The sequence below is a fragment of the Rhinolophus sinicus genome, linkage group LG03 (genome assembly GCF_036562045.2).
Source record: "Rhinolophus sinicus isolate RSC01 linkage group LG03, ASM3656204v1, whole genome shotgun sequence".
Classification (NCBI taxonomy): Eukaryota; Metazoa; Chordata; class Mammalia; order Chiroptera; family Rhinolophidae; genus Rhinolophus; species Rhinolophus sinicus.
Window position 1 is genome coordinate 23846177 of NC_133753.1, and position 14029 is coordinate 23860205.

Genomic DNA, 14029 nt, shown 5'->3' on the forward strand with positions numbered 1-14029 from the left:
GTTGGACTCCACAGCTGGATTCCCCCACCCAAGGTGGCCAGCCTAGAAGAACTGAGCTGTGGGCCTCCTTCTGGTGGCGGGCACTGGGCGCCGGCTGCCCTGGCACCAGGCTCCGGGTGGCCTCGTGGGAAGCTGTAGGCTGGGCTCCAGCCGGGCTCGAGGGTCGGCGTTCGGAGCGCTCTTCTCACTTACTGCGGACGCAGCCGCCGCCGCTGCCGCCACCCCGGCGGGGCTCCGCGCTTGGCCGCTCCCCGGGACCCGAGCCTCGTCTGCGGTGGGCGGGGCGGGCCTGGAGCCCCGCCCCATTCACGGCCTCTGAAACCCAGTTGACGACAAGCTCCAGTCCCAGAAGGGGTCTGCTGTCTGAGCAGGAAGCCGCATCTTCACTGGCCAGCCGGGAGAGGACCTGGGGTCTCGCTGGGCGCCCGACAGACCCTCCCCGGGGACCCGCCTGCCCCACACCGCCCCGCGACGCCGAGCGCTCCGCATCAGGTTCTCCAGCCACAGCATTACCTGTGGGCTCTCGAATTCCCAGGGTTTCCAGAGGATGCTCGGGCCACCAGCTGGGACCTCGGGGCAACAGTGAGAGGGGCATCCTTCCTCCCTTTCGGCTCCTCTCCTCCTGTGCCAGGGGCTCCCCCAGGGGGACGAGCATGGTGGTTTTCCATCGGAGCCCCCTGGCTTGGGACGTCTGAGAAGATGCCTGCTATGAGGCTGTTCACTTGCTTCCTGCAGCTTCTGGCTGGGCTGGCGCTGCCTGCTGTGCCGCCCCAGGTAAGACCCGCTCCGCCTCCCAGCCTGGGTCCCCTGATCTTCCGACCTTCAGCACTCAAAGCAGGGCGCTCTGAAATCCCAGACCCACTCCCAAGAGCTGGCCCTCTCAGGATGTCCACACATTTCTCAGGAGCTAGGCTGGACCACGTCCTCTGGGAGGAGACTTCAGGCTGGGCTGTCCTAGCCTCCAGCTCCAGGGTCTGTCTTGGCGGGGGCAGGGAAGCCACAGGGAAGGGAGGGAGGTTTCCTGTCTGGCCCCTGGAGCCCCAGTGGCTTTGCTAAAAGCATCTCTCCACTAATCCCAGGCGGTCCCAGACTTGTGGTCAGGGTCGAGGCCTGTGACCAGGCAGGCGCCCCCAGGACCTCTGACCTGGCCTGGTGGAGAGGAAGCTGCCAGAAGAGGCCATTGGTGGGGAGGCTGGGCCCTGCCCCCACAAGGGTTCCGGACTGAGCACAGGACTCCAGGGTGCGCTGGGGCCAAGACAAGAGGTCCTGCTGTGCCTTCTTTCCTGGGTGGGTAGCCGGAGGTCCTGAGTGCAGGGCCTGGGGAAGTGAGCAGGGCCCTTTTCCCAGGAGCTGGGTGAGTCTGGCTAGGAGCCAACTTGGGCAGTGAAATCCTGACAAAGCCAATGAGCTGCCTTCCCACTGCACTGTCCCACTGCCCTGGGAGTCCCCAGCCCCAGCCCAGGAGTGGTGGGCTGGACATTCCCCTGAGGCAGAGGAGCCCCACCGTCCACCACCCTCCTGCCTGCTGCAGGGGTGGCCAGAGGTATAACGTTACCAGCAGCACCAGCTCATGGCGCCACCCTCCAGCCCCTCAGCTCCCACCAGCTGATCACCTCCCACTGGGCTCTGGCACCCAGCCAAGGCAGGCTGCACAGGGCCCAGCAGGGCTGGCCTGGGGGCTGGGTAGGAGAGAGACCCCAAAGGATTACAAGGTCTTTGAGACACAGAAGGCAAAGGGTTTCCAAAAGCGTCCAGCCTCCCACCTTTTCAAAATGAGGAAACTGAGACCAGAGTGAGGGCTTGGACCCATCCAGGGTCCAGTGAGGTTTTAGTTATACTGGGAAAGGCACAGCTCTGAGACAGGACAGAGTGTGCAGCGGGTGGGAAGGAGCTCAGAGGGACCTCTATACTCAGCCCCAGGGCACAGAAGCCCAAGTTGGTCCCCCTCATCTCTATACCTTTCTGTCCACAGCAATTGGCCTTATCTGCTGGGAACAGCTCTTCAGAGATGGAAGGTAAGCCTGGGTTGGTACCTGTGCTCACCAAGCCTTCTCCTCCCAAGCCTCTGCAGAGGACGGGAAGGAACTAGCATGGGGTGGGTGCAGGATGATATTAAGTTGGGGAGAGTCTGCAAGCTGGCTGATACCCTAGCTGACAAAGTTGGCAGAGCTTGAGAAATCCCCCTGTTGTGACCCAGAGGCCTAGGGAGGTATATTATTGGGCCAGGGTTGGCATCCAGAGAGCAGAGCTGGGGCAAGTATGTCCAGGGTTGGTCTAGTTGGTTCAGAGCCCCTTCTCAGCATGATGTCACAGGGCAGATAGGGTCTTGGAGGGCAGTGTGGGCAGTGAGTGCCAGGGGCCAGACTGGGGATCTGGGAGCTGGATGCAGTGGGCAAGCAATCAAGAGAATCAGGGAGGGGTGAGGGGACCTTCCCAGAAGCCAGCGCTGGTGGAGCTGCAGGGATCTGACCAGGCCTTTCCATTGATTACAAACAGACAGAACATGAGTCGCACCCTCCCTGGCCCGTCCATTCCCCACCCTGAGTTGAATCAAGAGGGAATCTTCAAAGGACAAGAAGTTTGCCAAAGAGACATACATGCATGCAGAAGGCAGGAGGCTGATGCCAGACCCTCTGCCTTGCTCCTCCCTCCCTGTCTCTCCAAGACACGCAGTGAGGCCACACATCACTGCTAAGGCTTCCCACGGCTCCAAGGGAGAGGGAGCGTGTAGGGACATGCAAGGGCACGCGTGTGATAGGCAATGATAGCTGGGAACAGCCTCCCTCTGCTGGCCTGCCTGCCTGGTAGCCAGCCTCTCCCAGGTCTGGCCATGCTCCCATGCCTGAATCCCAGACCCCTTTGGCAATGAGAAGGTGGGGAAGGTAGCAGACCCACATCTCACCCTCTCCCTGCTGTGCCCTCTGGGACTGGCACAATATTATGCTCTCTGAGATTTGGGGAAGGACCCATCATCATCTTCCCTCCATGGCCTTTTTGATGCTTTTGGTGTATCAAAGCTACCAAAGAAGCCTGAGCCTGTTTCCTCATCTGTAAAATGGGAGCAGTAGACTACATGATATCTAAGGTTCTTTTTCTAAGGCTGTAGGGATTCTCTGACTCCATGGAGGAGACACAGGAGTATATATCCCCCAGGGAACCAGGGTGAGGAGGCTTAGCAGGTTGGATTTATTAGGGCAGCTCACCTGTCATCTTAATTAGGAGGCCTATATTGTGGCCAAGGGAAGTCCCAGGAGCTTTGGACCCCAGTTATCAAAATCTGAAAATGCCATCCCCTCCTGCCAACACCAGACAAGAGACAGCATGGTCTATACTTTGCAGACATAGATGTTGATTTTTACTACTAGTATCATGGTGATAGTATTGGGCATTTACTACAATCCTATGCTGAGCGTTCGTAGTCTCCACATTATATCGGTGGAGAACCTGAGGCTCAGAGAGGCCCTTGGAGTCACCTAAAGCCTCGGACATGCCTCAGTATCCACAGCTCCTGGATGAGCAGGCGTGAGTAGGGCGTCCCTTGCGGCAGACTGGCTGTGTGCCCCACTAGTGCCTATGGAGAGGACACCTGCCCGGCTCAGGCTGGTGGCCAGCAGCTCTGCCCAGCCCTGTGGCCCCTCCCTCCCCAGCAGCCTCCCCAGGAGCTTTCTCTCAGGATTAAACATTTCCCTCTTGAGTCTCCTCAGTCCTGGCTGGTAGGCAGCTGGAGCCAGTTAGGAGGCTCTCCCACAGGGCCAGTGAGAGATGAGAGCTCACTCGTGGTCCCGGGAGCAGCCCTTGCCAAACGGCCTAACCCTGGCCCAGAGCCTGACTGGGCCACAGCCTCCCACTCCTCTCACCCCCACCCCTGCCTCTGGAGCAGCTCTGGGGCCAGAGGAAGTGCTCTCAGGAGCAGCTGAACAGAGCTCTTCGTGAGGGGCTCAGCCCACATCTGGGAGTGGTCACCACTCTCTCAGCCGGCCCCTCACCCAGCCAGCCCCCTTTGTTTCTACCACACACCAGGCAGCGGCCTCCACAGATGAATTACTCTCTTTCCTGGTGGCTGCCAGGTAAAACAGACCCACCTCATCTCCTTCTCAGCCTTTCCCCAACAGGATCTGGCCATGTGGCCTGGAAAGTGGCAGATTTCAGGGCCCTGTTGATGCAGTCTGTATCGTAGGGTATGGGAGTGAGGAAAGGAAATCCCTTCTTTTGCCTCCAAGGCCCAGCCGCTCTGCTTAACCTGGCTGGGGCCCAAACAGCCCAGCTGGCTGGGAGTCTGTTTGCAGAATGGTAGGGGCTAGGGTATCCCTTCTCTGCTGCTGTCCCCCTCCCTAATGGCTGGTCCCAGGGCAGGACCTTCTATGGCACTTCGGTGGCTGGCTATTCCTCTGCTGTTATTTATGTTTTCGAAGGCGGAGATTAAACTTTCAGAGTTGCATAGTGCTCATGAAGATTTTAGACTAAACACGCATTCATGAACTAACGACAGGGAGGTGCCCCTCTGACCTTGCCGGCTTCACTAGGGCTTTGGGGCTGCCTATGGGGACAGGGGCTGTTTCCCATTTGGGGGTTCAGGGAGAATGTCCCAGTGGTCTGGAGAAGTAGGATCAGGGGATCTGGTCCTCCACCATCCCTGGGCCCAGCCCTAGTGCCCTCTAAGTAGACAGGACAGAATGGAGCAGCAGACGCTCAGATAAGCACGGTTTATTGCCTCTGTGGCCTCTTGGCCAGCTCCACATGGACACACCGCCTCTTTGGTATTTTCCACCAACTTGCAGCTTTTCCCCAGGGCCTCTGCTAGGGCTGAAGTTTATTTTTCCTCTGAGATTACCCTGAGACTCACGTCCTCGTAGGCTGGACTTCGGCCCCTTCTGCCTCCTAGGAAGGGCCTTGGAAGGAAGTGAGGAGCTGTTAGGAGAGCCATTGCTCTAGGGCAGAGGCTTCAGGGCCCCTGGGTGACCCAGCATCCATGTCCGCTCCCACCAGCTGAGGACGACCGTCAGGCAGGATGACTCAGGGTGGGAGACATAGTTCTCTGCCCATGGGCTCATGGCTGGGCTGGGATGTGTGCACGGAATCACAGACCATCTTTCAGGGCTGGGAGAGACCTTAGCAACCATCTGTTCCCAACCTGCTGCTTTTTCCTCAGATGAGGAAATTGTTATGCCCAGAAAGGTTAAGTGACCTCTCCAAGGTCACACAGCCAGTGTAGGGCCAGGACTAGATGTCAGATCTCCTGTCTCTGGCTACCTACTTCCTGTGAGCCTCTGTTTGGGGCCAGGCCCCAGGCTTTCCCTTGAAGGAACAGCATTTTTTGAAAGATTCCAGATCAGCCCCCAAAAGCTCCCGGTCCTGACCACCAGGACATTGTGGGTGTCCGGGATGTCCCCGATAACCCTCAGGGAACTATCACCTCATCAATCAGTAATTACTTAGCCTGTGTTTACCGGGTGCTTGGGTCCCTGTCCTCATAGAGCCTCTTCAACTTGGTTGTAAAGGAGATAAAAGCTACCAGTGACTGAGATAAGGCAAGCCCTTGGGGCCTAGTTATGCTCAAAGGAGGAACATCTGTTCATACTAGAGAAATTGGAGAAGGCGGGGAGGTGGGCCTTGAGAAATGGGTGGTAGGCTTTGTTCGGTTCGGAATGAGAAGTGGTGATTCTGGTGATATGGCGCAGTTTGGATCTGGTGGGAAGTGCTGGTCCCACTACAATGAGGGGTGGGGATGGAACACATTGCTGAATGAAGTCTTAGAGGAGCTAAGCCCAGAATGGGGCAGAAAATAAGGACTAGGGGAAGACTAACCCTCCCCATGGGACTCTGCAAGCCAATCTCACAGAATCCACAGAACTGTTTTCTGCGGATTCCTCAAGACTGAGGAAGCACCAGGTCAGGCCTGAGAAAGACCCTGCAGGCCTGGGGAGCTGCCAGGGCAGGGTTCTCGAAGCTCCAAGGGCACTAAGGCAGATGTGGGTACCTGAGCTAAGACTAGAGCAGAGAGCTCAGGACCCTGAGGAATTCCAGTCCACGAGAATTTCTGTCTGGCAGATGAGCTAAGGGCCCAGTAGTTTTCCCAGAGGGATCATATCAGTTCAGAACAGAGGGTGCTCAGAAGGCCTGGGGGCTTCCTGGAGGAGGAGATGTGGGCTAAACCTGGGAGGCTGCAGAGCCTCTGGAGCCAGGACTAGGGCTTCGAGGAGCAGGCCCCTCCTGGCCTGACCCAGCTGATTTCCCCCTCGTAGTGGTGCCCTTCCAGGAAGTATGGGGCCGCAGCTACTGCCGGGCCCTGGAGAGGCTGGTGGACATCGTGTCAGAGTACCCCAGCGAGGTGGAGCACATGTTCAGCCCGTCCTGCGTCTCCCTGCTGCGCTGCACTGGCTGCTGTGGTGATGAAAACCTGCACTGTGTTCCCGTGGAGACGGTCAATGTCACCATGCAGGTAGGGAGGGTCTCCTCCTCATGTCCTGCCTGCCCCATTGTCCACACCCTTCTCAGAGTGCCCCTGACTCCCAGGCCTGTGCTCTTACCATCCCGCACAGCGCCCCTCCTTTTGGAGCCCCCGTCCCAACTTTGAGCCAGCTCACTTCCTCCCTCACCGGCTTTCCCAAGCTCTCGCTTAGCCCTTCTCCAGACCCAGGATATCTGGTTGAGGTTAGAAAAGACATCTGCTCAGACTCAAGAAGTCCCTGTTTATATCAGTAGCATTTGGTTAGCGTTTGGTACCCTGTTCTTTGCTTAGCCACACACACACACACACACACACACACACACACACACACGGTTTACTGAGCACTTACGAGTAATGCCAAGTACCATGGTAGGTACTCCACAAATGCTACCTCAATATTCAACCCTTCAAGGCAAGTGTTATTCCCATTTCACAAATGAGGAACTTGAGATCAGCGCTCAGCAGATGGAAGAGCCAAGATTTGAACATAGGTCTCTCTGACTCCAGAGAATGGCCCCCTTCCTACACTATTGCTATGCCGGTGGCCCTGGGGAGGGAGGGACGGGGCCCCCCTAAGATTCACATGCAGGTGGGAGGGCTGTTTGCTCCACACTCAGAGCAGAATGAGGGAATAGTCCAAAAGCTGGTGGGAAACAGAGTCTAGTCCCCCCCTCAAGGAGAGGCTGGAGAGTGTTGGAAGCCCATCGGCCACCCCCCAGTCCTACCATCCAACCTTTCTCTCGCCACAGCTCCTGAAGATCCGTTCTGGGGACCGGCCCTCCTATGTGGAGCTGACATTCTCTCAGCATGTGCGCTGTGAGTGCAGGTAGGTCCTCAGGGAGCGGCAGGGACAAGCCCAATGCACTTGGCAGCCTCAGCCACGTGGTTGCCCATTGCAGCTGCAGGCCACATTTCCTTCCTGGCTGAGGAAGAGCAGGGAAATCAGGGACCAGTAGCAGCTGCATTTTGTTTCCCCATCAACTGGTTTTTGCCTGGGGAAGTGATCCCAGCAGCTTGAGCACAGCTGCTGAGAAGCCACAGGGGCAGAGGCAGGCTGGGTCCCTCCCAGACTTGCAGGGGCTCAGAGCACACCATCACCCTCCCCAAGATGGAAAGCAGCTGCCACAGCCCTGGAAGAAACACCTGAGACAGGACATTGCAAGCCTGGGCTTAGTTCTGGGCCAGGCTGGTGCCTGTGGAAGGGGCAACTGGGCAGAGGAGCACAGGGCAGGACAAGCCTTGGCAGGAGGAAGGGGACAGAAAGGAAGGAGGCATTGGGGTTTCTTTAAAATTGCACCCCCACCCAGTAGAGCCTCTGACCAGCACCAGTCTTGCTGCCTGTTCCCAGGCCACTCTGAACGTTAATTACCAGGAGGAGCAGCCTAGCACTGCCAACCAGGCCCAGGGAAATAAATGGGCTGAGGGGCTGTGGTGATGCCACTGGGCCATGGATCGAAGCACCAGACAAGAGGTCCTAAGCCTTATCCTGGGGTGGGAAGAGGGGGAAGGACTACCGTTTATTGTGCCCCTCCTCTGTTCCTACCCCCCACGCTAAGTACTTGATGGGTTTTCTCACTCAGTGTTCAAATGTTCACATTCTCATTCAAATTTTTCTCAACAAACATTTATTGAGCACCTACTGTATGCCAGACACGGTCATGGATGCTTAGGATACAGTGGTGAGCAAGATAGACAAGGTTCCTACTCTCATAATAACTCAGGGAGGTCGGTTCTATTGTCAGCCCCATTTCACAGATGAGGAAACTGAGGCTTGGTATGGTTACATGATTTGCCACAGCTTGTGAGTAAACCCTAGCCTGTGTAACCCCTAGACCTTCCACTTTTCATGCTATCTCTCATGGCTATTACCACGCTTTCCAGGAGCCTCAGTACTGCCTAGGGTCCAGGGCTCTGGCCGCCCCTCTTGGACCTGAAGCCAGACTCTTCACTATACCACTGTTGGGGGCCCTGCCCTTATAACAACAGCTCGGTAATGAACCCTCCCAGGCACAGTGCTAAACGGTGACCCTTCACATTGCACCTCACCTTTGCCCTCACAACCACTCTGTTGAGGCCGCAGGCGAGGACACTAAGGCTCCAGGAGTGTCTCTGACCTGCCCAAGATGACAGAGACATGACCAGGCAGTCCAAGAGGCCCTGGTACCCTGGCTCCCAAGGGAGACAGCCAGCCTAGGGCAGCATTCCCTGGCCAGATCGCCCCCCCCCCCCCCCCGTTCCCAGGGAAGACTGAAGCCCTGTCACTTCCAATGAGCTGGCCCACAGGGACACCTTTCTTCTCCCTTCTGGGCCAACAGCCACAGCTCAGAGGCAGAGCCAGGACATTCCTGGTGACTGTGGGGCAGTGCTTACCTCCCCTCACTCCACCCCTCCACCACTCCTCTTGCTGTTGCCTGCAGCGCCACACATCCCCAGGGCAGGGGTGGCAAGTTGTGTCCTGACAAGCAGCCTTAGCTGGCAGCAACCATCCCCCAGTCCATGGCCTTGCCCCTCATTTACTGTCTTTGAGGATACGCTGAGTGCACCCTGGAAAGAAGGGCAGGAGCAAAGGAAGGGAGTGAACAGAGAAGGCAGCAGAGAACAGGCATACAGTTCCCCAGATTTGATGCCAAGAGGCTGAAAAATGCAGGAGGGTGTGGAGAGGGGCCCCAAGACGGAATTCGTACCTCTCTTGATGGAGTCAGAGTGCAGAGTGAGAGCTCAAGCCCACAAGCCTCTGACCGCCTCTCCCTCACTAACTCCATGCTGCCCCCTAGTGGCTAGAGCACCAACTGCAGAACCAGGACTCCGAATGTCTGCGGGGAGGGGTGGGGGTGGCAGGGAGTCCCCGTTTACTGCTTTCCTGATACTCCCCTGCCCCTCTCTGTCTGTTTTGCCAGGCCTCTGCGGGAGAAGATGAAGCCAGAAAGGTAAGTGGTCTGACTGGGGCACCGGACTATTCTCCGGCCTGCCAGCCCCTGTCCTAGCATGGGCCCCCCCAGCCACTCTGTCCTGACGCTTTTGGCTTATTGCAGGAGGAGACCCAAGGGCAGGGGGAAGAGGAAGAGAGAGAAGCAGAGACCCACAGACTGCCACCTGTGAGTGTGCGGCGGGGTGGGGTGGGGCCCAGGGATGGCAAGGAGGCTGGGCCAGAGGGGAGCCCCGCCAGCAGGGGGCAGTGGTGGGGAAGGGGAAAGTAAGGCCCAAAGCAGTCTTGGGGGACAGAACAGGGAGCTGCTGGAGATTCTAGGGCCCAGGAAGCCTCAGGGGACCTTGGTTCTCGTCCTGACTTAGCCCAAGTCTCTGTGTGGCCTGGAACAAGTCATGTCACCTCTCTGAGTTTAGTATTTCTCTCTGTAAAATGAGGGGTCAGGGGCCCACCAAGCAGTTAGTCATTCTAGAAATATTTACCAAGCACTTACTGTGTGCCAGTTACACCAGTGAACAAAACAAGATTCTTACTCTTAAAAGCTTACCTTCTAGTGATGAAAAGTCCAACAGATGAAACCGTACGCAGGGCTACTTCCTAGTGGTCCTGGGGAAGGGGCAACTGCCCACTAGTTCCTAGACCACTATGCCCCCCCCACCCCCGCCCCGCCCAGGGGACCTAGGGGTCCACTGGCTTCCTCTTTCCCTCTCAGTGTGACCTGCCCATCTTGGCTTCACACATGGAGGCCCAGGCCTGAGTGTGGCTGGGAGAGAAGGATTAGAAAAGGGAAAACCCAAATCTGTGAGAGTAAATTGTAAAAATAACATATTTCATATCTACAGTAACTCAGTCACATTGAGTTTCCTCCCAGCTCTAAGCTCCAGGGAATTATTTCATGCCGTGGGACTGGAGCTGACCCATGACTTACCCCATGGGCCCACACCTTCATGAGCAGAGACTTCCACCCCACTCCACAAAGACAGGGTTCTGGGGAAGTTGGTCTCCCTGAAGGTGTGTGGCCCTCATTTCTCCCCTGGACCCAGGCAGCCCCAGATAGAAAGGATCCAGTTGCTCCATCTGCCAGGGCAGCAGTCTTCAAACGTCTTATTTGGGAATCTCTTGAAAGAGTTTCAAAAACCCATGTGCTTCCTTGCTCATTTTTAAGTTAACATTGAACTTTTCTATCAAAATTGTAAATAATTGCAAAGGATATAATTCCTGGCATGTTATAAATATTAATATTTTAATATAAAGCCATTATATAACTCTTCAGATGTATCCTATGAAATAAGGCATCCTAATTTAATACCATCATCCACTTTAATATATATATATACACATACTATATATATATATATATATATATATATATATATATATATATACACATATATATATATATAATGGGGGTGCCAAAAAATGTATACGTATTTTAAGAAAGGAAAAAACTATTAACATTGTATTACTCAATATATACTGGGAACAAAAGATGAATACAAGTCACATTTGACTTGTGCAATTACAAGAGGTACTCAAAGTGGTTACCACTGTGCTTCCCTGAAAATAAGACCTAGCCGGATCATCAGCTCTACTGCGTCTTTTGGAGCGAAAATTAATATAAGAACCAGTCTTATTTTATTGTAATATAAGACCATGTCTTTATAATGTAATGTAACATAAGACTGGGTCGTATATTAATTTTTGCTCCAAAAGACGCATTAGGGCTGATGGTCCGGCTAGGTCTTATTTTCAGGGAAACAGCATCAGCGTCCAGACACTTCTGATTATGGTGAACTACTGCTTGAGCCACGTTGACCAAAGTGTCCATTTGTTATACATTTTTTGGCACCGCATATATAAAATATATACATGAATACTGTCCTTTAATAGTAGTTGCATATTTACATTGCTTCTTTTCTCCTTGAATTTGTATTTCCATTTCACTTCCCCCACAGAATTTCAGCCTAATATAACCTTTTTAACATTCAAAAGTCTTTTGCATATCACCATGTCACATGTATCTGCCACAACAATGGTATATAAATTTGAATTATTTTAAATTTCCTGTGAACATATAAAACTCTAAATTTCCTCCTGGAATGAATCTTCACAATAATTATTAGTAGTAGCAACTGATCAAAACAGCACAAATGCATTGTATTTTAATAAATGTTAAACATAAAAGTACAACCAATCTCATTGGGAGTACATCTCAGTGACATGGATGTGGCTACCTCTTTTCAATGAGTTAATGAACCTGTTAATGAATGTTACCTCCTGCCAGACTAAAGTTTCAGCATTCATTCCATTCCTGTTCACCATTTTTTATAGACGAAAGGGTTGAGAAACCATGTTCACATAAATAAATAAATGGGACTAAATGTTACTTAATCACTTGAACTTGTTGACGTCCAAACCTGTAGAAAATTTTTATGAGTTTATTTGAGCCAAACTACTGACAATTGCTGGGAAGCAAAATCTCAACGGATTGAGAAAGTGCTCCAGAAAATGGCACTTTCGCAGCTTACTTTATACATTAGAATCAAAGGAGGAGACATAAGGAAGGTTACATGAAATTCATTGGTGATAGATTAAGGGGGCAGGAGAAAGCAAAGCGGGGATTGGATAAAAAGTAAAACGGAAAGAGACATATTTCATTTACATTGGTGGGTACAGGATAGTTAATAATTAACATTTACAGCTCATAGAGATGGTATGTGGGCTTCAAGATAACAATGAGGGGTTCTATGGTCCTGTGCTTTGGTGGGAAATGCCCTGAGGGGTTTGGAAATGGAGATTACTTTGACATTTCAAAGGTATGTTATCTTAGATGCAAAAAGACAATAGATAAGCTCACTTTTAGGTTCATCAAGGAAGCTACAGGCCTAGGACGTCACTACCTGCCGTGACCCACTTTTAGTTAGGAATTTTTGTGTTTAGACCATCCTGTGTGGTTACTTTCCATGTCTGAGTTTGTAGGGTCTGCCATTCTGGCCTCCCCTGAGCTTGTCAGGTTTAGTATGTGGCCCCTTTTTCATCCACAAACTCCTTCCAAGTTATTTGCCAAAAACCTCAAGGTGATCTGCTAACAAAAAACGACTTCTCATGACATATTAGCTGACAATTCAGTTAAGTTGTTCCTCAGTTTTGTTGAAAGCAAAGACTTGGAAACCACCTGACTTGTAAAAGGCTTGTACCTACACCAGTATCTCAAGTTGTTCTTTTGTTCAGTGTCCCCCACCACCACCCCAATACTTTTGCCTTGGGGCAAAATACTACCACAGGATTCAGAGTGGGCAGGATGCTTCCTTCCTTTTAAAGGGAAAAAAGGCAATTGTGAACTCTCAAGATGGTGGGGAAGCAGACCTCTAAAACAGGTAATTTTCAGGTAGAGTACATGAGGCTAAAAACAGATTCCTTTAAAACTATCAATACTGATACACACCTTGGACAATCTTCATGTACATCTAGGGGTACCTGTATCCCCGTTTGAAGACTGCTGTCCTAGAGTAACCAGAAGTATTAGTGCATGTAGCTAACTAAGTTCATGTCACTGACAAGCTGTGTGACCTTGGGCAAGTTTCTTAACCTCTCTGAGCTTCAGTTTCCTCATCTGCAAAAGGATGATAACAGTGCTTCCCTCATGAGATATTGTTAAGGGTAAATGAGAGAGTGCTTAACACAGGGCTGGGCACCTGGGTATGTGATTGGTAAAGGGTAGCTCCTAGCTTCTTATTGGCCTTGGTGCAAGCAGAGATCCAAGCGTGCTGCAATTTCCCCATGCTCCCTGTCCAAGCTTCCCCTCTGGGTTTGTTCCCCCTCCCATAGGAGGGACCCCACCCTCTGCAGTGTGCTGACACAGATTTCTGTGTTTTGTTTCTGGCAGGTGCGGTGATACTGTTCCCCGGAGGTAACCAACCCCTCGGAGGAGAGACCCCACACCTGGCTCGTGTATTTATTACCGTCACACTCTCAGTTACCTCCCTGCTGGCACCTGCCCTCTATTTATTAGCCAATTGTATCCCTGCTGAATGACTCTCGCCCCATCCAAGATGAGGGGCAGGGAGGGACAGGACCCTCAGGAATTCAGTGCCTTAAGCAGAACGTGAGAGAAAGAAGGCAGCCACGGACCCGTGTGTACTTCAGCTTGGCAAGAAGCAAGGCCTGTGGCTTTATGAGGGGCAAGCCAGACCCCAGAAGCCCTGGGGGTCTCCAAAGGGCTGGAGAAAGAAGACGAGGAGGACACACCGCCTGTTCTTGGGCCTTGGTTTCTGCACAGACAAGCAGCCCTGGCCAGGGTGGGAGTGGAGGAGCCTGCTCTGGCCCTGACTGAGTGGGAAGGCAGGCAGGGGGTGGAGGGGTCCTTTGGCTTCCTCTCCCTGGCAGCAGCTCTGCACCCTGGAGAGCAGAACATTCAGCTCTGAAGAACACTGGTTGCCTGGGGCCTTTGCCGCTCCTGGTCCCCTACGGCCTCTCCTCACATCTTGCCTCTGCTTGTGCTGGGACATTGTTCTCCATGGCCAAGGCATCATCATCCTGCCCCTCTCAGGGACACAGGCAAAGAGTGGGCCCCAGGCTGGGCATGGAGCTAGGTGCTCTGCGTGGCTGTCTGACTGCCAAGTCAGATTCTCTTGAATAAAGTATTCTAGTCTGGA

At 53.3% G+C, this 14029-nt stretch overlaps 1 protein-coding gene across 2 annotated transcripts; it reads left to right on the forward strand.

Moving 5' to 3' along the window:
* The first annotated feature begins 330 nt into the window (after positions 1-330).
* Positions 331-14029, forward strand: PGF (placental growth factor). Of its 2 annotated transcripts, XM_019733279.2 has the most exons (7): positions 331-774; positions 1973-2015; positions 6243-6439; positions 7198-7274; positions 9346-9375; positions 9481-9543; positions 13261-14029. In XM_019733279.2, exons 1-7 carry the CDS (start codon positions 700-702, stop codon positions 13286-13288), a joined length of 513 nt encoding a protein of 170 aa, XP_019588838.1. In that variant the 5' UTR covers positions 331-699; the 3' UTR covers positions 13289-14029. The 2 variants fall into 2 exon arrangements, with proteins under 2 accessions (XP_019588838.1, XP_019588839.1); XM_019733280.2 differs by lacking the exon at positions 9481-9543.